Genomic DNA, 24371 nt, shown 5'->3' with positions numbered 1-24371 from the left:
CTAAGGATTTGTTTTCTTCTGAAACGATGCAAAAGATGAAAAATCATGGAAAATTGAAATGAATCGAATTGAAAATGAAATTGAGTTTAAGCGCTATGAAATAAGGAGTCGGTCAAGTTTTAAAATGTCTTTTATTATCAAAAAGTCATGTGTTACAAGATAGATGCAGTGGCAATAAAAATGAATTGGTATATGAGAGCGCGCGCGATTGATACGTCATAGAGAGAAAAGAATAGACATATTAAGTTTTAAGCATTTACAATTAAAGATTTGTTGTTGGCGATACGTATCGCAGGTATTACGAACTTGGAACTAGAAAAATGATGTCTACGAATGATGTACATAATGCAATAGATTACGTAACGCGATTGTCGCGTGCGAAATAATCAAGTGTAAAAATATACGAACGTATAAGGCAGGAGCTTATACAGCTGTTGGTCATATTATACGTTAAATGTCCAAGTGAACGAAAACTTTGAGATTTGGGCAAAAAATCGGACGACTCGTATTTTTGGCCGAGCTTTAGTCGCGGTACGTAGCGTGACTGCATATAATTACAAGTGTCTATAGTAGAGCTGCAGTGGGCAATTTGTACGCGTAGAATCGAACGACGAAGGAGGAAGGCGAAACGAATTAGGATTAGGAAGTAGGTTAGGTGTCGTTATCGGGTGGCTCGAGCTTGCAGGCCCTCGTCGTGGCCAAGTGTTTGTCCGAGTTCTTGCGCCTGGTGAGTATCGGCAAGAAAGCCCAGAGCGTCGTGCCGCACAGGACGATCATGCCCAGGGTGAGAAAGATGGGCCGGTAGGAGCCGATCCGCTCGAAGGCCGCGTTGCAGATCGGGGGCCCGGCCAGCTGCAGTATGCCGTTGACGAAGAGCGAGATGCCGTAGGAGGAGGCCAGCCTCTCGGGCCCGAGCATGTCGGCCATTATGACGGCCGTCGTGCCGATGTAGAGGCCCGAGGCGAGGCCGCAGACCGCCACGAGGCAGGCCAGGTAGAGGTAGGCCCCGTTGAGCAGCGGCAGCAGGACGAGCGCGAGGCCGCTCAGGGCCAGGCCCGCCACGAAGTAGTAGTGCTTGGGCAGGAGGGAGGTGTCGCTGAGCGAGGCCCCCCCGACCCGGCCGATCAGGTCGAGGGCCGAGACGATCGACAGCAGCAGCGCCGCCGACTCCTGACTGTGGCCCTCCGCCACGGCGTACGCCGGCAGCAGTATCATGAAGTTGGTGTTGCTGATGCCCGCCGCCGAGTTCGAGATCAGGATCACCAGGTACAGCGGATCCTTCAGGATGGCCAGATCGAACAAGCTGCTTTTTGCCCGATCTTCGCTCGGCGCCGCCGTCGCCTCTGCCTGGGCGGCCTCTTGATGCCCTTGATGCCCTTGATCGACCACCACGACGCTCTGCCCGGTAAATGTAAATCTATAGCCATCTTTCTCGCTATTTATCCCGACTCGTGCAATATGCCAAGCCAATTTTTCTTATTGTATCATTTGATTATTCGACGAGTTTTATGTAACAACGCGATGAGTAAAACTCAATGTTGTTTCGAATTCGAATATGACGTATGGACGCTCGCTCGGCTTCTCGATAATACAATCGCACGAAAATCCTTTGTATGTTGACTTTTTCACGCGTGCTAATCCAAGCCGAATTATATCGCTGAAAATCGACAATCTCGCGCAAATATTTTCACATGATTCACGCGCACGCTGCAACGCGAGAAGCCAGGCGCCCGTTCGGCAAAGTCAATAACACGAATAAAAGCGTAAATTATCTCACCAATTGGGGCTTGGGCTCGATCTGCTGAGACTCCGCTACCGCTAGGCTCTTGGGCAGTTGACTCTGCTTGTCGAGGAAGGACTGGCGAAGGTGGACCTGCTGCAGCGACACGCTTATTCTGCGCGGGTCGAGGGTCAACGACTCGACGGTGGCGATGCTGCCCCGACGCGACGTGTCGTAGAGGCCGGCCGATTCCTTGCCCGCCTTTGCGGATTCGTCGCTCTCCTCGTCGTCGAACGCGACGAGTTTCGTGTGTTTCTCGACCGGCTCGAACAAAAAGGCGCAAAATATCGTGCTCGTCAAGACGCCACCGAGGATCAGGACGGCGAATCTGCGACAAGTGCGCAAACTTTTACTTGCCAAGTGTGAAACAAACAAGAGCCATCGGTGTCTGTAGTTATATTTTAGCGTAAAATTAAACTGACTTGTGGCCGAGTCGATTGAGAAGGAACTGCAGCAAGGGGGGCAGGATGATGGTCCCGATGGCGCTGCCGCATATGCAGAGACCGGTCGCGAAGCCTCGGCGCTTCTCAAAGTACTCGCAGACTATGTAAATCGTCACCGGGAAACTGAGACCGCAGCCGATGCCCATCATCACTCCGTAACTGCAAAGCGTCGCAAATTTGGCAATTTTTACTCGGTCGCGTTTACTAGGTAGTACGACGAGATTAGGGTCTACCTGACGTAGAGATAGGCGACCGAGTCGGCAAAGTAGCTGAGCATGAGGCCGGCCGAGGAGACGATGCAGCCGACGATGGCGACGAGCCTGTAGGAGAACTTGCTCGACAACATGCTCGAGACGGGTCCTGCGAATTGCAATTACACACGAATAGGCAAGGGGCTAAGCTCGCAGCTCGCTCCAGCAGCTCTTACCCAGCGAGTTGTAGAGGAAGTAGCAGAGGGCCGGGATCCAGGAGGCCTCCGTAGGTGTAGCGCTCAACACCTTCAGGAACTCGACGTAGAGCACGCCGAAGGACTTGACGCTGCCCGGCAGCAGCATGTTTATCATCACGGCTGCGAAGAGGACGGCCCAGCCGTAGCCGCCGTCCGGTGGCACGACTTTCATCCCCATCTGTCGCACGCGCGTCTTTCTGATTTCGTCCTCTTCTTTATACAACGAGATCACTGGTTGATTTGCACTGGGCCGCACATGAGCTCGCGCGAGGGGCCACGCCACCGAGTAGACGCTAATTTATTCACTCGTCTTCTCTCTCTGTTTGTTCACTCGGACGGAGGCGAGAGTGGCTTCGACGATCGCGCCCGCACTCGCGGCCAAAGCCAAACGATTCGCGCTCGGATGCGACGCGATCGTATTTATTCGGCTCGAGATAGCTCGAGAGTAGAAGCTGACGCGCGAGCGCGCGCTCAATGTTTACTCTACGAGAGTCGCTTTTTCGGTGCAGCGCCAGCTCCAACTGACAAGACGAGCTCGAGCGAATTCGAGTTCGCGAATCTACCTGCGTCTCGCTTTTCTTCCTTCTTTATTTTCTTCCTTTTTTTCGCCTATTGACTCTGCTCATTGGCGAACGCGCTACCGACACGCTACTGACGCGCTGCACTGCGCTGACATGCGATATATAATGACAATAAGGCAGCTTTGCGATTTCGCTTTTTGTCTTTGCTGCCGCAGCTAATGCGCACGGCCGAGCACGCGCTTGAGTTATATACGAGAAGAGGTGACGTTTACACCTGTCACGAGCAGATAAAATCTATTCGACGCTCGGCTGCAGCAGCAACAAACAAAACTTTTGGATCGTTACGAGGAAACCTTCACCTTGCTCTCCTCCATCCTCCTCTCTTTTACTTACGCGCGACATTTATTTTACAAATTTAATCGCGTGCGCTCGATTGCCTCATTTCCTATATATGCATCTTCGCGAGATCGCTGCGAGCTGGAGGCGTTTTCAGCGCGTCCACTCGCGCCAACGCCTATGCACGAGGTTAAATTTAGCACTCGTGTCAAAGGGAGCCCGCTGCATCATCAGGTGTCCGTTTGCCAACGGTATCGTTATGTAAGCGCCGCATCGCGAAACCCGATACACCTATGGACGAGAGCTGCTTATCTGCGAGGCGCCAAACGACATTCGTTAATGCATCTCGTGCTCCAACTCGCGCTTATACTCATCTCCTTCTTCGTCGTTGGAAAATCACCCGATCCCGCCGTGTAACTCCAGTGGAAAAGAGCCGCGAAAACAAAAACAAGTCGTTCTATGCCGAACCATGCCTATATACTTTCGATCGAATATCGACACTTTGTATTTCGAAATTCATTACGTGGAAAAGTTTCTTCGTAATTTGCCAAGAATTTTCCGCGCTACACCTGCCTGCATTGAGACTAATCAAAATAATGCATCGGTAGCTTTATAGTCTTGTATTTATTGATGAAATTATTACAAGGAATACTTCGACAGAAATCGAATTTGCTTGACAAGGCGCAGTTTATTCGATTCTTCAAATTCGCTGTAATCTTAAATAAATGAAGTGCGCGACTCTGGGCCAATTGGCCGCTATACATGACAATTCAGCGAACGAGCTAAGTATTCCTTTTTATTTTCCAGAATGTATCATTAAATTCAAACCGGCCTCGTATCGTGTAATAAACCATGTGATTGCTCAAGGGATTCATCTGTTTTCATTTCCTCGCGTACATAACAAACATAAAGAAATCGTGTAATCGACTTGACATCTTCGGCTCTAAATATAAATTTCGTTGATGAAACATATTAAATCAAAGCCATTAAGGTGCAACGAAGATTACCTTATCACTCGTAAAGTTGAATAATACCAAAGCTTCGGCTCTTATTAATAGATGCACGCTGCGATCGGGTCGTATAAAGTCGCGCTGTAACATGGATTCCTGGAAATTATTGACATTTTTCGACATGTGGCTTTGCATCGGCACGCAGAGCTGTAGTAGTGTTTTCTTTTTTTTTTTAGCGTCAGTGACAATAAGCGGTATTCCAAATCTCAACGATAATATTTATCGACGTTTCGTTTATACCACTCACGAATTATCCGTGACGTATTCTCGATCGATCTGCTGCGCATGTGTGAAAGGCCGCGAATATCCTCGCGCGAATGCGTTACAAGTTCACACAGTTTCTAGTTGAAACCGGTGTTGATTATTATGAGCTTCTCTAGCGGGACCGCGCGAGAGGCAAGAATCAATTGATTTACTGCTGCACATACGACGAAGCTACATAATAAATCAATCGTTTTCAACAAAGAGAGAGAAAAAGAGAAAGATAAGAGCCCTTCGGTATTCGCTAGATACTCTCGTCGTTCGAGCTTTACATCATATGTTTTATCAACTATTACGTGCTTTATGTGTACACTTCCTTGTTTTAATAGCTCATTGACTATTTTTGATTGAGTGTTTTGCGACTTCCTCAATTCTATCCCATTTACTGGTGTTGTAAAAATTTCCTCAAATGTGACCACTCATTTGAAATGGCTTATAATATTTTAATTTCATCCATCCCGCAATACAAAAATTAAAATAAAATTTTTTTCAGTTTTAATATAAAACTTTATTCAATTTATATTTTTTATCAAAATAATAGAAAATGCTCTGTATTGAAATATATTTTGTGAAATAAAGAGAAAAAAAGCCTCGAGTTTTCTACATAAAGATCAGCGACGATACAACGTCATTTTGAAAAAGATTCTAATTAGATAGGTTGGTTGTTGGTTGCTCAACAAGTGCGTATAGAGCTACGCAAATGTCGCAGCGACAGTCGGAACGAGTCCGTTGCTCGAGGTGAGTGTTTGGCCAGCTCGCGCTTACTTAGCGCGGTAGATGAGCCGAGAAGCAAAGAAGCGAAGAATCGATAGTCGAGGCCGGCGTTGGAGCGCGAGATATAGATTAGTAGAGAGACACCGATGCAGAATCGCCCCCCACGCGAACTCGAGTACACGAATCGTCGAGAGGGCGAAAAGGAGAAAAAGAAAAATAGTCGTACGGGAGGATCGGGGGAGAAAACGGAAGGAGCTGGAGAAAAAACAGCTGAGAAAATAAGCGCGCGCTACACGCGCCCTATTGTATACTTATTGCGCGCGCGGCTACGAAGAGCGCCTCTCTCTCTCTCTCTGCACGGAAAGAGTATCGTCATCTTCATCAAGTCTCGCAATAGTCCGTAGTTTTATGTCGTATGCCCGAGAGCATGCGTACCCTTGGTCATTCTTGTACTCGCGTATTACAGTCGCTCGACGCCCCATACATTACACACACACACACACACACAGGCGCGCGTAAGTCCATTGTTGTTGCATTGAAAAAGCGGATTCGTATGTCGTGCGTTGTATACCGCTGCCACCGCTGCTGACGTGCACGACTTGCAGGTACGTATGTAACGTGTGCATTACGTGCTTTTGAAATTTAATAAAACGCGAAGCGTCAACTGCCGAGCTTGCGCATTTCTTAGCTGCCTGTCGACGCCGACGTTTCTCCAGCTGCTCTACGCGGATTAATTTTATGTAAATTGACGCGCGATCGATTGGCTCGAGCTTTTGAGCTTGCAAATTCCTCTGTATCTCTTGTATATTCCCGATGCTATATCATGAGCAACGGCTACTTGTTGAATGACCAAGTCGCTTCCTTCATTTTGTAATATGCTCTCCTCAATTTTTTGGCTTTCGAATCCTCGTGCGCTCCCGATTTTTATACTTGCCAAGTCACCTTTTATCATCGAGTCTTGAGCTTTTGCTCAAGGTTAAAATTCGTAGTGCCACTTACAACCTCTAATACACTGCTAGCGGCTCTTCCAAAACCTACGACTAACATAAAGACGCCGCCATTCGATACCTTCGCTGTAGCGAAACCTTCGACTTATTACATCTATACGAGTGCGTGTGATTTCACCCCAACCATCTGCTCATGTATACTGACCTACATTTCGAAATTCATTGCCAATTATATATGGCCAATTCCCTCTCAAATCAAAACGACTGATAATTTTGTTTCTAATGACATTGATGATATATTTTTCATGAAAAAAATTTCCTTCAATTTTATGAGTGTACGGGGCAAGGTATCATTGGTACACATGAAACTTGTACACGGGCATTTCTGTACACACGTAAAATGTGTCCAATATTTGTACACATTACCGAACTTTTTCTTAAATTCAAAAAATTTTTAAAAATAATCGTAATCGTAATTTTTTGAATTTAAAAAAAAGTTGGATTATGTGTACAAATATTGGACACATTTTACTTGTGTACAGAAATGCCCGTGTACAAGTTTCATGTGTACGAATAATACCTTGCCTGCTTTGTAGAAGAAAAGGTCATTCTATCTTAATCAAAAAAGTTGAAACTGCAGTTGATTTTAATTACATTGAAACTACAATAATTTATTGTTGTATGATAAATCTGTTTTTCGTTAATACTTTATACTGAGATCGGTTGAATATTACGAAATTTAAAACGAAATAACACAATATAAAATCTTCCAAACGAAAATTGCGATGACAAAAATCCTTTCGTTTCAACTTTACGTCGAAAAAAAAAATTATTTTTTATAATTATTTATTTATTTTTTACCAAAAGTAACATTTTCGGCTCTATAGCCAAAACGGAAATATTATTTTCTGGTGGGGAAATAAAGAAAAACAGTTTACGCAACAGAGAAGGTAAAAAAAGCCTCAGATCACATGTTTATCGACCTCGACTTTGCCTCGGTCGATTTTATGTTACTTTAAACATTTATCGAACAAGCTGTGTCGTTTTTATTATTTTACGATTTTCTGGTTGTCTACCCTATTAAAGTTTTAATCTAGTGCAACCTGTAGGTCCTAATTCTCATTAAAAAATAAAAAATATAGGTTGTACGGTGTATATTAGCTCTTAAAAATTGCATACAAACAAACTCATTTTTAAACTAATTTTAAAGTACTTTCGTTGCGAAGAATAGCTTTAAGAAATCTATAAAACATTAAGGAGAAATATAACATGAAACAATAAATCGCATAAAAAAACAAATTTTATTATAACTTGCAGAACCCTGTGTTACAAAAGTATATATTTCGCTTCAAAGAGAGCATCTAAATTAATTTCTCGTATATATAAGTTAATCAGTATTTTAAGAGTGATGAAGAAGAAGCTACTTTACGAAAAAGTATAATGTACACTATAGTAACGCGCGTAATTAAGTAAGTGATTTAATGATTATTAGAGCCTTGGATGGACATTATGCTGTCTCCCTTTAGAATAATCACAACTGACATCGAAATTACAAGTTTCCTGATATAACCGTGCGTGATTTTTTGCACCCATCTGCTTATAATGCCTTTGGTATTTTGATTTTTCACTTGAGGAGACTTAGTAAAATTATTACTTTTCATCTGTTTTAAAGTTTTGCCTTTCATGATTTTCTAAAAAATTCTATGAAACCATTCTTTTTCAAATAATATTCCGAGTTAGAAAGGTTTGATAAATCTGCTAAAATATATTAAAGCATTATTAAATTAATAGGTTTTTTTAATTGCAGTTTTAGCAAAATGTATATAAGAATTTTTTTTGACATAGTCTAATACAATACTTGATGCAGTTGAAAAATTTATTAAAGAACACATCAAATTTTTAAAGAAAATAAATATATTGTATGAGACTTTAAGGAAAAACGGCACAATTAGATTAATTGTTTTACATTGCCTGCCACTGATTACGAGTAAAACAATTAGATTACTAAATTACTCACTTTTTGCAAGCTGTTCATTGATACCACTATTAGCCTTGAACTCGTACAAAGATATTTTATCATGAACAATATCATGTCATGAGAAATGTATACGAGCTCACAATTGATTTATCTCGTTTGAGAAATATTTGATTTTTTCAGCCTCTTGTTTTTCTTCGAAAACCATGGCAAAATTCACATATCTTATATTTGAATAAAAACATCAACATTTAAACATCAATTGAATCAATAAGCTTCACCAGTTGGTGCAATATTTTCAATTGCATTCAGGTAGAGTAATATAATTTTTAAACTCATACCACAATTTAGTGACATGTAAGAACTTACATGCACTTTATAGTACGTTTTGTAAATTCAAATTCGTCTTTATTTCAAATTTCTAAAAAATTTTTTGAGATATGCGCTCTATATGTTTATATTACATTTATATATTTTTATTAAATGTTACACGTCCAGGCTTTTTACATTCGAACCATTTTTGAAGAAAATTTAACAATATCAATGCTGGAGGTAAAAAACTAATATTATCAATGCTGCTTTAGTTTTAATGGCGATTTATTGAAATTTATATTAGATTTAAAATTTAATGAGACTATACCTGGAATTTATGTCCAAAATTAATTGAAAAGGGTCCTGAGCAGTTTGAAAGGAAAATTAATATTTTTATTACTAGTTTAATTTTCCCCCACTTGGAGAAAGATACAATTATCCAATGTCGTTGGAAGAAAGAGCGTCGATATCCCCTCCCGCAACAGTACATACTAGGGAGCGAAAGGTTCAACATACACAAGGTGTATCATGTAATTACAAGCGTAGCATTAAAATTTAGTCTGCTAGTTCAACTCGAGTGTTTTTCTACGTAAAAACGTGTTAGTTGAACATTCATCTTCAGTTATATTCTGTTAGAAAAATTCAATGATCTTCTTGGTACAATAAACTTTAATGTGTTTTCGATCAATTTCATCGGCATTAATAACGAAAGTCAAACTGCTCCGAATAACAGGGGTGAGTTGGATGGCTGGGAGTGGATTTTAGGCCGGCTTTCACATGCGCAGTTTAATTCGAAAAATGAGTACTCAAGAAGCTCAATATAAATAGGAATGAAATGAAGCGACACATGGACAGTTACGAAAAATCATCGTGCGAGCCAGCGTCATGGGAGTCGCGATGAGGGCAAAGCTCGACTGAGCTTTCGAAATTCAAAATCTGCATTTTGCAGCTCTAAGCTCGAAATGTACGGCATAATAATCGAGAATGTGGCGGAATACGTTCGGCACACGTACAGCGAGGAGACGTGGGAGGAGGTGCTCAAAGTGGCCGGCATGACTTACATGTACTTTAACGTCAACCAAGTGTACCCGGAGCGTATGATGCCGAAGCTGACGAACGCGGCCATGCAAGTAAGTACCGGATCGTTTTGATCAGACGTGTCGAAATTGTCGAATTTTCACCGACTCGATTCTCTGATTTAGGTGCTCGGCGTGACGGAATCCGAACTCTTTGAAAGATTGGGCCATCACTTTCACAGCTTCATCACGCAGCACGGCTACGACTCGATACTCAACGTGCTCGGCCGCCACGTGCGCGATTTTCTCAATGGCTTGGACAATTTTCACGAGTACTTGAAATTTTCCTATCCGCGCATGATAGCCCCGTCGTTTTCTTGTGAAAAAGAGACTCGCGAAGGTTGGTACGCTGCGAGCTTTTGAGCGCTGACTTTGTTTTATTTTTTCATCCCCTCTGTCAAAATAGGGCTCATACTGCACTACAGAAGCAAACGAAAAGGCTTAAAGTACTACGCGTTGGGAGTGATAAAGAAGGTCGTCACGGGCATTTACGAAAAAGACATAGAGATCGAGATTTTGCGAGACGAAATGGAGTCGAATAGCGTGCACGTGACGTTTCAGTTGAAATTCGACAACAGCGTTTTCGAGGACAATCTACCGACTATAAATCTAGATCAGCAACATCTGAGCATCAGGTGTAATCTGTTGAAACATATTTTTCCCTTCGGTATCGTTTTCCGGTAATGAATTGTAGCTATATTTGATTCTTGCGATTACATCAAGCTCGATAACTTTTTAAATGGATGCTTGCAGACCAGACATGACGATTATCGATATCGGCAATTCGCTCGATCTCGTTCTGCCGAATTTGGTTGGGCACAAAATCAACCACTGCTTCGATCTCATCAAGCCAGCCGAAGCATTCCAGTTCCCGACCGTGAGCTTTTTTATACATTACATCACGTCTCTTTCGACAATAATTACGAATCCGCACGTACAGACTTTATCACGATTCGCAGATAATGGCTAGAATGAACAACTCGTTCGAGCTGCTGTCCGTCGAGCCCGTGCTAGCCCAGAGGAACGACGAACCGGAGGGCTCCGTCGATGACTTTGATCTCGAGGACGAGGAAAAAAAACGACTCAAGTTAAAAGGTAAATGAGGAGCCAAAAGAAAAGTAAGCTTTCATCACTCGCGCGTCCAATCAATCGCTTTTGCTTTCTTATTCAGGCCAGATGATATACATCGAAGAGTGGAAAATGATCATGTATCTCGGAACACCCAAGATCCCCGACTTGGCCGTTTTGATGTCGATCAATCTGTACGTGAACGATCTTTCGTTGCACGACTTTAGTCGGTCAGTAGTAGTTGGTAGTTGGCGGTATAGTTAAAGTCGCCCAATAACACGATCGCTGAAAATAATTTGCAGCGATTTGGTGATGGCCGGTACGCAGCAATCGGTCGACTTGAAGATGCTCCTCGAGCAGATCGAGCACAAGGGCAAAAAGAAGGAGGAGGCGAACAAGGAACTGTCGCGGGAGATGCAGCGCACCGAGGAGCTCCTGTATCGCATGATACCCCAAAACGTGTCGGACCGGCTGAGGCGAGGCGAGCAGCCGATCGACACTTGCGAGGTAATTATATAATAGCGGCGTAATCGCGCGATAATCGATTGATCGAGCCCGTTGGCCATTTGTACCAGATCTTCGACAGCGTGTCGATTTTGTTCTCGGACATAGTGAATTTCACGGCCATCAGCAGCCGGCTGAGCGCCATGGAGGTCGTCAAGATGCTCAACTCGATGTGGCTTGAGTTCGACAAGCTCACGGAGAAGCACGAGACTTACAAGGTAGAGTGCTAGTTGAGTCGTGAAAGAGTAATTGCGGAATGGTAATCGTGTCACTTGTCAGGTCGAGACGATAGGGGACGCCTACATGGTGGTGGCGGGGGCGCCGGTGCGCAGCGAGGACCACGCCGATCGCATCTGCAACATGGCCCTGGACATGCTCGTGGCCATCGGCAACGTGTACGATCCGTCGAGCGGCGAGCACCTCAAGATCCGCATCGGCATCAACAGCGGGGCCGTAGTGGCGGGCATCGTCGGCCTCAAGATGCCCAGGTACGGCCTCTTCGGCAAGCCCGTCAACGTCGCCTCGCGCATGGAGGCCACCAGCGAGCCCATGCAGATCCACATCTCGCAGTCGACGCGCCAGCTGCTGTCGCCCGTCCACCAGGTCGTGCAGCGTCCCGAGCTCCTCAAGATCGACGATATGGGTACACCTTCTAGTCTTACTCGATTATTCTCTCCGATAACGATTAATTACCGACGAAATTGTTGCTTGGGCAGAAATGCAGACGTACTTCCTGGTGCAAAGTCGCGCGCCGAGGCACCGCATCAAGATAGAAATATCGACGCCGGCTCCGAGTCCAGGAGGCAGCAGCAGCAGCAAGAGCCTCTCCAAGCTCTCCAGCCCGATTAACTCGAGGCCTGCCAGTCCGAGCGTCTATTATCAAGACGTGCGTCGCTTGTACTCGCCCGTCACCGTTGCCGAAGTCATATCTCGAAGATCGTCCTACATCTCGCTCGACAGTTTCGACGACTGACGCTCGTTTACTCGTCCTTCGTCGCAGCTATTTTCTGCGACGAAATAAATGTTTTATACTTTTTTTATAATAAAAGAAAAAATTTTGAATCGCTACGATTCAATGTAAACAAGATGTGCTGGTCATTTTGAACACGTTTTGCGCAGAAGATGTAGTGCGTGGAGCTCGAATTGCCCCCTCGAACGAGACATTCGATCGCTCGTTATTTCCTTATGCCTTGCGAAAAGATTAATGAGCTCGGGATGATCGTGAAATTGATCTGCACGCACGTGATCCGAGCTCGCGCAGTACACAGGATGGGGTGGTGGCCTCGCTTCCAATCGTACTGCGAGCAATTTCAAAATATGTCTCGCATCGTCCATGTATATGTGTGTGTGTGTGTGTGTGTGTGTGTATGTGTGTGGCCCCAGTAGGCCAACACACGCACATAAGTAAAAGCGACAGCTCCCCTCTGGCTAACGAGTCTCTTGCTCCCCATTGTCCCCCCGCAATAGGTCCGTACGAGCAGCATGGAAAAAAGCTTAGATCGAGCTCCTGGAGAAAGTCCTATTAAGCTGAGTGCGCCTCCCGAGTAACGATCCCGAATCACGATTTGTCTCTCGCTCCGGCCGCGACTGATTTTTAATTATCAGTAAGTGAATGCGGAGCGAGCTGAAAACTTGGACGTTTCTCTCTCTCTCTCTGTCTATCGCACTTGGCTGTGGCGCGCAAACTCTGGCGCACGTATAATAAGCCTCGAATCGAATCTCTCGCCAGCTTCCATAAATAATAATGGTAAAAACGATGTGCGCGAGGCTTCGGCTGCAGTCGCGCGCTAACGCAATTCCGCAATACAGCCTATAATGTACGAGTCATTGCGTAACGACCTGCAAGTAATTGGCATATAGTAATCTCGCTACTCATCCTCGCTATCAAAGGTATGCATGCACAAGTATACGTGTGACTTTTTTTTTCTTTCTTTCTTTTTTCGTTCATTGTCAAGTGTGCGCGTCGTATCTCTTACACGGGCGTCATTCTCACGGATCGAGACTCGCGCGAGCCTCCACATATCGCCAAGTACCATCTGAAATCCTTAATTTTTAAAGATTCTAATAGTGCTGGTTGTGCACGAAAATTGGCCCAACGGTCGCCTGTTATTTGCTACGTAACTCTTACGATACCCATATCTCAATCCAAACGAGGAAAGTCCGCTTTATGTTTACTGCTACGCACTTATGTATACTGGCACTTTTTTGTTTGTCCGGTGCAACGAAAGCCAAGCATGCTTATATATAATTGTCAGTTTTTGAGTCAACAGTCGCGCGCGCGCACACACACACTTTATTTCGAGGATATTTTTCCAACGAATCGTATGTAGGGGCTTGCGCGTCCCATCGGCTTGAAATAGAAATGAAGAACGACGCGTGGCGCGTCGTATGGTCGTCGTCGGCTCTTTACGCACTCGCGAGTCAACCGCTCCGCTTCGGATGTGTCGCGTACAGTGGGTGTAGATATATAATAATAAAGGCGCAGAGATATTATGCGGCGCGTCGGATGCTTTGAGAAACGTCGATACGACGAGGATCGTTTCTCAGTCGCGCGCGCTGCGCTCTGTACGCGACGAATGCGGCGCACTCGTTGCGCGCTCCTCCTCTCCATTACGATCCTCCGTGCAATAAGCATATTAGTCAAAGCAGATGAAATTATATTATTCGCATTGGAGAAGTAGCAAGTCAACAAGATGTACGGCCTGATATTGGAAAACATGTCCGAGTACATCAGGCAGGTGTACGGGGAGGACAGGTGGGAAGAGATCAGGCGGCAGGCGGCCGTCGAGCAGCCGAGTTTCAGCGTGCATCAGGTCTACCCGGAGAATCTGATACCGAGGCTGGCCAACAAGGCTATACAGGTACACATGTTGCACGGGTATACATTGCATCTCTATCTCTCCGCATATTAACGGACAATATAGCAGCAGCAGCAGCAGCTTTGTCCTTTGCACGCTATTATATATGATGTATTTTTTTGCTATACTAACACGCACGCACATTCAATGTTTCTTATTGATGTTTTGCTTCTTGGCCTCGTTATTTGCGAGTGAATTGCGTCGAGTCTCGTTCGCAGGTCCTCGGCATCACGGAGCACGAGTTCTTCGACCAAATGGGAGTGCACTTTGTGAGCTTCGTCGGCCAGTACGGCTACGATCGGGTACTCTCGGTCTTGGGCAGGCACGTGCGCGACTTTCTCAATGGCCTCGACAACCTCCACGAGTATCTGAAATTCTCCTACCCACGCATGCGAGCGCCATCGTTCATCTGCGAGAACGAAACCAGACACGGTCAGTCACACGCATTCACACCGCCCCACGCATTTACGCGTATAATAAAATCTATACTAAAATGTGCCAGCTACGATTCAAATTTTGCCCGTTATTCTTTTTCCCCTTTATTATTTTTTTCGTGATCGTTGATCGACTCACCCACTCACACACACACACACACACACACATGCAGGTCTGACACTGCATTATCGCAGCAAGAGACGGGGCTTCGTCTACTACACCATGGGCCAGATACGCGAAGTCGCCCGTCACTTTTACCACAAGGAGCTGCAAATCGAGCTGATGCACGAAGAGATCCTCTTCGACACGGTCCACGTGACCTTTCAGCTGACCTTCGACAATCGAGCCTTCACCCTCGCATCCTTGACGATGACGCGCGAGGAGAAGCACCTGCCCATCGGAGCCTCTGTTCTCTTTGAGATATTTCCCTTTTGCATCGTTTTCGGGTGAGCTGCACATCTGTCCACTTGTAAACCTTCGTTATTTATTCCTTTCTCCGATTAATTGTTCTTTTCAGTGCGGATATGGTCGTCAGAAGTATCGGCAACTCATTGATGGTCATACTACCTGATCTCATCGGCAAGAAAATAACTCATAGGTTCGATCTGGTCCGACCCCTCATTGCTTTCAAATTCCAAACGGTAGATAAAACGCCGATAAAGCAGCCTGACGAAATAATTTATTCTCATTGTTAAATGGTAACTCGTTGCAAGCAGATTCTCAACCGAACCAACAACATATTCGAACTGGTGTCGGTGGAGCCCGTATTGGCCGAGAGACCGAGCGACAGGCGAAAGCAGCAGCTGTTCCTGCTTAACGAAATCGACTCGCAGGAGGATCGCGTCCTCCGCCTCAAAGGTACTTAATTGGTCACTTGTGTTTTTAAAGCCCCCCCCCCCTTGATGCCCATCTACGTCCATTTCCCAGGTCAAATGATTTACATGGACAATTGGCGAATGATGATGTATCTCGGGACACCAGTCATGCCGGACCTCAACGCGCTCATAGCAGCTGGCCTCTACATCAACGACCTGTCTCTGCACGATTTCAGCAGGTATACGCTACAAAATCGTTAGCTGGTTTTTTTGTCGCAATAATTACTCAAATTATACTCTTCAGAGATTTAATGCTCGCTGGTACTCAACAATCGGTCGAGCTGAAATTGGCCTTGGATCAAGAGCAGTTGAAAAGTAAGAAGCTCGAAGAGTCCATGAGGAAGCTCGACGAAGAGATGAAACGCACCGACGAGTTGCTCTACCAAATGATACCAAAACAAGTTGCCGATCGACTGCGAAACGGAGAAAATCCGATCGACACTTGCCAAGTGAGTTGCCACATGCAATAGTATATTTTGCCCCTGGGAAGTGAAAAACTGGAAAGTTTCGACTTCGCCTTGGCTGATAAATTACACGTGCTCTGAGACTTTCTTTTTTCGCTACATAAGTACAAATACAATTTTTTGTGAATCCCCCAGCCTAAAGTAACATTTTGGTTTTGCTCAGCGAGAGTAAAATGTTACTTCAAGCTGCGGTAGCACAAAAACATTATTTAACGCGTAAATAGCCAACGAACAGATAAGAAAAACGAAAAAAAATTGTTTTTTACATTGGTCTCGCACGAAAGATGTTCGACAGCGTGTCGATTTTGTTCTCGGACATCGTGACTTTCACGGAGATCTGCAGCCGCATCACGCCCATGGAAGTCGTGTCGATGCTCAACGGCATGTACTCGCTCTTTGACACGTTGACCGAGCGCAATCGCGTCTACAAGGTAGATGAGTCCTCGATGGCAATCGATGCTGATTTAAAAGGCTAATCGAAATGGCCGGTAATCGACAGGTCGAGACGATAGGGGACGCTTATATGGTGGTTTCGGGCGCTCCGGTCAAGCAGAACGACCACGCGGATCGGGTCTGCGACATGGCCCTGGACATGCTCGAGGCCATAACCGATCTGACGGACCGCTCGACCGGACAGCACCTGCAGATCCGCATCGGCATCCACAGCGGGGCCGTCGTCGCGGGTATAGTCGGCCTCAAGATGCCCAGGTACTGCCTGTTCGGCGACTCGGTGAACGTCGCCTCGCGCATGGAGGCCACCAGCGAGGCCATGCAGATCCACATCTCCCAGTCGACCAAAGAGCTACTGTCGCCGAGCTACAGGGTCAACGAGCGCGGCGAGATACAAGTCAAAGGAAAGGGTATATTCCTACCTATCTATATCGTTTAGCTTGGCTGTAAAAAAAATTTGCTGTATAAACGATCGACCCACGCGTATTTTCAACAGGCTCGATGAAGACCTATTGGCTGGAGAAGCGCGAGATGCGCTCGCAATCGACCAAGAACATCTCGATCCAAGAGCCCCCTCAGTGGCACGCGGCAGCCAGCAGCCGTCAGAATTCCCTTAGCCAATCGTCGACGGCCCTGGCCAATCCGAGCGATCCGAGCAGCCTCGAGAGGCTGTCCTCGAGGACTCCCATGTCGCCGCAGCTCGCGCAAGTAGCGGCTCAGCGCCATCGTCATCGCCATCATCATCGTCGTCATCATCAGGAACGTCACGAGCGTCATCAACGCCACGAGAGGACGGCCGAGGTCTCCGGCGAGGAGACTCGCAGGATTTATTCGCCGATAACGTTTCAAGACGTAGCGAGAAAATCAGCCGCCAATTCCCCGGCCAATTCGCCCACGAAATATTCGCAAGCGGAAAAACGTGAGTTTCTCAATGGTACTTTTGAATTTTGCCAACTAGCGCGAATAATGGATAATATTTTGACCCTCTAGAGCTGCGCTCCAACTCGCTGGGTGCCGTGCCCGTGGCAAGCTTCCAAACGAAAACGGCCGAGCTGTTTGGATCTCTGATTTCCGACACGGAGCAGCACTTGCGGCTGATGCATCGCGGCAGCATCTCGTCGGCCAGCTGCGTACAGACCATCGACCCGCTCGACATGCCGCTCGTCTGCCCGGGCAATCTGGCCGCCGGCAAAAGGCAGTTTGGCAGGAAAATGCTCACGCCGGCCGAGCGCGACACCACACCCAGCTGCAGCGAGAGCAGCAGCAGCAGCAGTAGTAGCAGTGGATCGTCGTCGGCGAGCAACGTGGCCGACTGCAGCAGCCACGACGAGGCGGCTTCGGTGCTCAACGAGACGAGCTCCGACAGTGCCACCAGACGACTGAGATATACCGAGCACTGCTGTCCGGGTTTCGTCGTGCCGAGGCCGGGTGGCAGGCCTACTAGTGCTCGCGAAGCACACTGTGCTATTGTTTAACTTTCGTCGACACTACTTTTTATTTCTTATGTGACCAACTAGATACAAGCGAATCCAGCAATTGATCTAACATATCTTTTCTATTATCAAAAAAGTATAATAAAGATTATCGGCCCTCAGGATCCATTGAAAACGACATACTACGACCTACTTTTCTAAGAGAGCCTAGCTGTATTCAAATAATTCTGACCAACATATTATCTGAAAAATATCCCTATTGGCTAATTTTACAAATGTTTACCAAATATATATATTACGAAAAATTAAATGTACTCTATGTAGTAAAATGAAAAATCAATTATTATAGAATTAAATAAAGTTTGTATAAAAAGAAAACTACATTTTATAATTAATTTAAAAATTAACAACAATAATATAATTCGTAACAAAGTGTGAAAAATATATTGTGAGGATTAATTTATAATGATAATTTTGTTAAATATCTTTCTTTTCACTTAACGAAAGAATTTTCACATTTTTTTAAAATCCTATCAACGTTACTATCGTCAATTCAACTACACTACTACGAGGTCGGATATAGCGAGAGACCGGCTATTACGAGAAGATTTTGGACATTTGGTTGGTTCCAATGCATTAAGTGTAGGAAATTTGATCGATATAACGAGTTCGATATAACGAGAAGTCGGGTATAACGAGCAAAATTTAGGAAAAATTTTGGGAAAAATTGACGTTTATAACGAGAAATTGCGTGTTTACACTCGTAGCTAGATACTCGTACGCAAACTCAATAACACAGAATTATGTACACAAAGCTTACTTTAAGCAAGTTAATGATCAGTTTTACAGTTGCTTTCGCAAGGAAAACGTATTTCTGGTACTTTTATCTTCGTACAATTTAAAATGGGAGATTTTTAACCAAATTTATTTTAATTTAATTATTTCAGGAGCTAAAGGTTCAGTTAAGGACCGTACATTTTAGGTTCACGATAGACCCAGGCCCGTACTTAATGCTACTACGCCACACTTTGGCTGCGCGTGCCAGTCCTCGCCATCTGGCGGACGCTTTACGAACTAATCTAGCAATTCTCTCGTGAGTGACGTCTGGCAGAGGTCGTGTTTACATCAACATATTGAGAAAAGAACTGATATAAAAGTCTAAATCAAAATTCCAGAAAACTCAGCCCATAAAATGTAATTTTATAAAGATTTTGAGACGTACTAGAGGTCTGTACCTCAAAAACTCTGATCTGAACCTTGCGCACAGTGCCAAAATCCTAAAATAGCAAAAATAAGCTATTTTTAGATGCAGAGGTCTATTCTGACACTTTTTTCCACATTTTGTAGGGTCCAAAGATGTCAAATTGTTGTTGAAAGTATAGGTTGACATCAAACTGTAATGTACATCACAAATATGCGCAATAAGAACCAATTGGTGTATGACTCCCCTTAAGCGTGCTTACCGAGCAGACACGCTCCGCGACTATACCCATCTGAATAAACCCCGTTCTCGCTACTTCAATCACTCGAGTCCTGCTTTCCCTACCCTTTCACGTCAACCCTCGACTCCTAGGCCACGAGCCTTGACAGTAATTACCCAAAGGCCTACATACACCTTGCTCAATTTTACTGATTTGAATCGAATTTTCGTATCGATTCGTATCAAGCTTAGAGCACACCGTGCCACTAAAGTGCTGTCATTGTGCAGACAAATTCAGCTAGTGGATTTGTTTTTTCTGTTTCAATTACATATACAGTGGAGGCCGTTTATAACGAGGTCCGATATAGCGAGATACCGGCTATAACGAGCAGATTTTGGACATTTGGTTGGTTCCAATGCATTAGGTATAGGAAATTGTATCTATATGACGAGTTCGATATAACGAGAAGTCGGGTATAACGAGCAAAATTTAGGAAAAATTTTTAGAAAAATTGACGTTTATAACGAGAAATTGCGTGTTTACACTCGTAGCTAGATACTCGTACGCAAACTCAATAACACAGAATTATGTACAAAAAGCTTACTTTAAGCAAGTTAAATGATCAATTTTACAGTTGCTTTCGTAGGGAAAACTTTTACTTTTCTCTTAAAATTTGAAAATGGGAGATTTTAATCCAAAAAAAAGGAAGACATTATCAGTGAGCGATAAGTATTCTATCATTCAAAATGGTAAATCTCATACCGAAGTTTGCAGTACTTATGATCGACCGTCCTCAACTGTTTCGAAGATTTGGAAAAATCGTGAGAGTATAATAAAATCAAGTATTTCTAATTTTCATTTAAAACAAAAATCAGTGAAGCAAGTACAAACTAAAATTTTGAGTTTCATGGACAAAATTTTTCTGTAATTTTTATAATTAATACAATTAATTTATGTTATCATCTATGATATTATTATAGTATTATTATTCATAACAATGTAAATAAATAATCAAAACATATAATAATCTCATCTTATCTGATAAAAAAATGAAACTGGTAAGTAACAAAAAAATTATTGTGATTAATGTTCATGTCGGCTATAACGAGGACCGGATATAACGAGAACTATTCGATGGTCCCGCGAATCTCGTTATAACCGGCCTCCACTGTATTTTCAATTATTTTCAACATTTTGGGTGAGCGTTTCAAAATTCATTGGCATGAATTTTATGCTCACTGACTTGACTCTTAAGCACTGGCGGGGTGCAGTCACTTGAGGGAGCGCAATCCTTACTTCGTGCTTACCTTACGGTCAAAGTGAGAAGTATAGTAAACCCATGGGTTAAATAAAATTTTCAGTTATTTTTTTCGCATTTTAAGGTAGCTCATCAGCAAAACGAGTCGACAACAGATGTTTATGAAACTTCGCAGAAATGTCATTGAAAGTGACCTTGATATGCTGTAGAAATTTCAGCATGGGTTATCGAACTAATTTTTGAGAACGAAGCCGTTGAAAATAGCAAATTTAACATGGGCTCTTATGGGAGGCCATCATAATTTCATGCATTTTACGCCATAACTTTTTTATTAAACAACAGATCTTAACCAAAAACGAGTATGTTATGCTTCAAGTCGCTACCTTTCGATTAGTATATTAAAAAGTACCCCTTATCGAACTAACTAATGAGTAGTTAAACAAAATGTGCGTAAAATCATTGATTTCGAATAGTGTGAGCGGTTGCTTGCCTAATGCGAGAAAGAGACAGACAGACGCCTCGCTGTACTATTGTTATGATTACTGAAGAGCCACCTTAAGTGCGTAAGTATTTTCTTTGTTGTGTTTTTTAGATTATATCGTCGCCTCAGCGCAAGAACCGCACAAATAAACTCAAGTGGCAAAAAGGTGCCTTAATCCTATCCTTTTAACATAGGGATAAGGTTGTTTTTGCCCCTTAAGTTTATTTGTGCGGTTCTTGCGCTGGGGCGACGATATTATATTTTTTTCCAAAAATTTTTTGATTTGTTTCATGTATTACTCTAAGTAACCATATGATCTACAGCGCCGATGTAGTGCACTCTTCTTTGTAATATTAATGCGTATAACCACAGCTTTGAGAGAAGTGATTGAACCTCTTTCGGCACAGCATTTGAATATAAGTTTTTTTACATTATTTTAGTAACCTCCAATATATAAAACTGCTCATATGCAGAGTTAACTTTAAGTCAAATAATCTTGCCCCATTGATATCTTAAATAAATCATTTTTGAAAAATATTCAATGCCTCATAAAGAATTTAAAGTTTTTAATTTCGTTTCATTATCAAAATTGTCCATTTTTGAGTTTTATAAACATACAATATTAAATGCTTCGAAATCTATTAACTTTAGAGAAATAGGTAAAGAGACCTTTTCTTTAGAACTATTCAATTTATTTGCGAGCGTTGTTGAATCGAAAATAATAATTTGACAATTCGTTCAAACAAATTTAGGTGAGAAGTGGATAAACGAGAAAATTTGTGTAAAAATCGAATGGAGGGGATAAAAGAGCCACCTCGAAATCAAATTATATGATTTATCCATAAAAAACTATAAAATAATATAATAATTAAAATTTATTTGAAAATTTTAATACGGTTGTGCAGAGTCAGTCCTCTATATTCATTCGCGTGAATATGGTATTATTGCATAGACTATAAATGCAGGCGAGCTATATATGATGCTATTTTATCACGCATATTCGTGTAAGCATAGCTATACATAAAGGCGAAGGCTGAAATCTGAGTGTTAGACCATCCTAGAACGTAAATAAGTACGTCATATTCACTCTACAAGAGAATCACATGGGAAATCGATTGAATGATTTACGTTAAAAAACATATAATTTCAATTAGAGTCAATTTTCAATTTCATAAAAAATATAAAAAAAATGTTTGTGAAAATATATTAGAACAAATCATATTAAAAATTATAAAAATTGATTGAGAAATGCTTAAGTAATTTTTTGTACTTTTAGAAAAAATTAGTAGGAATTTCGTAAAAATTGTAAAACTTTTCTTAAAAAATATTTATAAAATCATCTGAGTTCTAAAATTTTCAAGCGAAAAAGGAAGTTAAAGCATGAAAGATATATTGAGAATCAACAAATTTATAACTTTTGATGGATTTACAGAACCGTATCTTTCATGAAAAGTTTTTTCCTTTTCTTTGCGATGAAACTTTCATTTACACCGAAATATATTTTATTCAAAAATTGTTTTCACAATTTCAATCAATAAAAATTTATTCTTTCTTCATCTCTTCGTAGTTCGTATTTAGACTGATTCTTACTTCCCAGAGTGTTTCGATTCTCCCTTTATATGATTTTTTTGGTTCTAAGGATAAAAAAAAGAAATAAAACAAATGTCAACGCTTTCAAACTTTTCGCAACAAACGTTGTTTTCAAAAAAGTCCTTAGAAATTCTGAAACTGATCTGATAATTATGTGAGCACTAGTGTAACACAATTGGAAAGCGTGAGATATTAAAAATTAGTTTTTTTAATAGTGAAAATGTAAATAAACATGTGGACACGGAAGTAAGTGAACATATTTTGCTGAAATATGCAGCCTCAAGCAGCTAGCTCAAGTTTCTTAAACCCAGTATTTTTTATTTTCATTTGTTGTTATTAATTATACATACACGCAAATAATACATATTTTACATAACAGACACTGTGCTATAGAATATTCAACGTATTTATTTATCTTCAAATATGATAAAATATCAATAGTTATTTTTAAGTTAGTGCATTGGATTACACATTTCTGTATCTCTTTCAGTATAACACTTTATACGAGTTCGCTTCAATTTATCGAATTTTTTCCTTCAAATTTTTTCCCTCTATAACAAAGATGTTTTTATATTGTCTATGTACACGTGCATTATCATAATTCTTTTGTGAAAAAAAGTTGGTGTTTTCAAAATAGAACTTAGGTGCGATATACTAAAGTTAAAAAAATGCGCTCTCAAAATTATGACTTGATACACTTTTCGCGAAATAATGAATTATGCAGAGGAGTACTGAAGATGGTTGACCCAGCCAGCATTTTTCTATAATAGAAAGCTACAAATATTTAAGTACGAGAATATATGCGCATATTTTAGTATACAAATCATCCCAATTAGAGTGAATGAGTCGTACAGATTCGTGTGGAACGCAAACTCGTCCATTCACAAGATTGACCGATTTGTTTATGAAATTGTAAAATTTTGATGAAAAAGAGTCAAAAAGCGTTAAAAAATGTTTTTCTTGAATCAGCAAAATTTGCGTTGCCGAGCGCAATAAGCAAACGAGCGCAAAGTTTCAGGTGAAAGGAAATATATATAGATGAAAAACTAGCGCTAGCTCTAAAAGTTTATGAAAATATGTTCAACGTGGGGATAGCAGAATGAAAAATGTCTCTTTCGTCCAGGGTATCAGGATGTATACGCGTACAAGCTACGCCTGAGCAATTAAAATCGTCCACACTGAAGCAGTGAAAAATCGTTGTTTAAGTCCAATTAATTTCTTAGCGTCCCTCTGATCCGCTGGCGAAATACATTTACGCACATCTATAAAAAACGCTTCATCTTGTTTATATCCGTCCTTTACATCATCAACTAAGTGTACGAATGCCCGGCGTTTCGAGCTTATCAATCGTCCGTTTAAAGTTACCTTTTCTTTTTTCCTGACTCATTCGGATCGGTTAAAAAATCACCAAATTTGCTCGAAGACACGGGTGAAAATAAAAAGAACGATCGCGTATGCGGGTGAAAATTGAATCTCGCAAAGGTGGAATTATGATAAGTGTAAGTATTATGTGCAGTGCTGCACAGTGACTAGCGAGGGTAGAGAGCGGCGCGAGGTGCGTCTGTGCGTGCGCAACAGCTACCCCCTGCAGGATGCTACAGTGGCAGGATAATTTAGTTGCGGAGGATGCGCGGCTACGTACGCAATCTACTGTGAAATCCTTCCACCTTCCACCAAGAGCGGCTATATAAGCTATCCGCGAGCCACCTAA

At 42.7% G+C, this 24371-nt stretch overlaps 3 protein-coding genes across 4 annotated transcripts; 2 read left to right on the top strand and 1 right to left on the bottom strand.

Moving 5' to 3' along the window:
• Window positions 1-117: 117 nt before the first annotated feature.
• On the bottom strand, window positions 118-3380 carry LOC106653146 (monocarboxylate transporter 9-like). 2 transcript variants are annotated; one of them, XM_014372426.1, is made up of 5 exons: window positions 2651-3380; window positions 2457-2583; window positions 2203-2382; window positions 1778-2108; window positions 118-1417 (listed from the first exon to the last, which is right to left on the bottom strand). In XM_014372426.1, exons 1-5 carry the CDS (start codon window positions 2847-2849, stop codon window positions 662-664), a joined length of 1593 nt encoding a protein of 530 aa, XP_014227912.1. In that variant the 5' UTR covers window positions 2850-3380; the 3' UTR covers window positions 118-661. The 2 variants fall into 2 exon arrangements, with proteins under 2 accessions (XP_014227912.1, XP_014227913.1); XM_014372427.1 differs by having other exon boundaries at window positions 118-1398.
• Window positions 3381-9709: 6329 nt separating this feature from the next.
• Window positions 9710-12368, top strand: LOC106652971 (soluble guanylate cyclase 88E-like). The gene is made up of 10 exons (XM_014372180.1): window positions 9710-9877; window positions 9950-10163; window positions 10230-10503; window positions 10577-10700; window positions 10783-10918; window positions 10995-11121; window positions 11194-11398; window positions 11467-11613; window positions 11675-12038; window positions 12112-12368. The coding sequence occupies exons 1-10, from the start codon at window positions 9710-9712 to the stop codon at window positions 12366-12368; spliced, it is 2016 nt and encodes a 671-aa protein (XP_014227666.1).
• A 1711-nt stretch (window positions 12369-14079) lies between these two features.
• LOC106652970 (soluble guanylate cyclase 88E-like) lies at window positions 14080-18126 on the top strand. The gene is made up of 11 exons (XM_014372179.2): window positions 14080-14256; window positions 14472-14685; window positions 14861-15134; window positions 15206-15329; window positions 15405-15546; window positions 15616-15742; window positions 15808-16012; window positions 16312-16458; window positions 16527-16887; window positions 16974-17396; window positions 17468-18126. The coding sequence occupies exons 1-11, from the start codon at window positions 14089-14091 to the stop codon at window positions 17950-17952; spliced, it is 2670 nt and encodes an 889-aa protein (XP_014227665.1). The 5' UTR covers window positions 14080-14088; the 3' UTR covers window positions 17953-18126.
• Window positions 18127-24371: the final 6245 nt, after the last annotated feature.

This window comes from Trichogramma pretiosum, unplaced genomic scaffold (assembly GCF_000599845.2).
Source record: "Trichogramma pretiosum strain Unisexual culture from Peru unplaced genomic scaffold, Tpre_2.0 scaffold8, whole genome shotgun sequence".
NCBI lineage: Eukaryota > Metazoa > Arthropoda > Insecta > Hymenoptera > Trichogrammatidae > Trichogramma > Trichogramma pretiosum.
The sequence above is the reverse complement of the archived record's forward strand: the minus strand, read 5'-3'. Positions and strand labels throughout refer to the sequence as shown.

Bases quoted from the DNA above. Each gene is read 5' to 3' on its own strand.
- LOC106652971 (XM_014372180.1), top strand. From the start codon at position 9,710: ATGTACGGCATAATAATCGAGAATGTGGCGGAATACGTTCGGCACACG. The intron at 10,701-10,782 runs GTGAGCTTTTTT...CACGATTCGCAG, and splicing joins AAGCATTCCAGTTCCCGACC to ATAATGGCTAGAATGAACAA. The intron at 11,399-11,466 runs GTAATTATATAA...CATTTGTACCAG, and splicing joins AGCCGATCGACACTTGCGAG to ATCTTCGACAGCGTGTCGAT.
- LOC106653146 (XM_014372426.1), bottom strand. From the start codon at position 2,849: ATGGGGATGAAAGTCGTGCCACCGGACGGCGGCTACGGCTGGGCCGTC. The intron at 2,584-2,650 runs GTAAGAGCTGCT...TGCAATTCGCAG, and splicing joins CTTCCTCTACAACTCGCTGG to GACCCGTCTCGAGCATGTTG. The intron at 2,383-2,456 runs GTAGACCCTAAT...GACGCTTTGCAG, and splicing joins GTCGCCTATCTCTACGTCAG to TTACGGAGTGATGATGGGCA.
- LOC106652970 (XM_014372179.2), top strand. From the start codon at position 14,089: ATGTACGGCCTGATATTGGAAAACATGTCCGAGTACATCAGGCAGGTG. The intron at 16,459-16,526 runs GTAGATGAGTCC...GGTAATCGACAG, and splicing joins AGCGCAATCGCGTCTACAAG to GTCGAGACGATAGGGGACGC. The intron at 17,397-17,467 runs GTGAGTTTCTCA...TTGACCCTCTAG, and splicing joins ATATTCGCAAGCGGAAAAAC to AGCTGCGCTCCAACTCGCTG.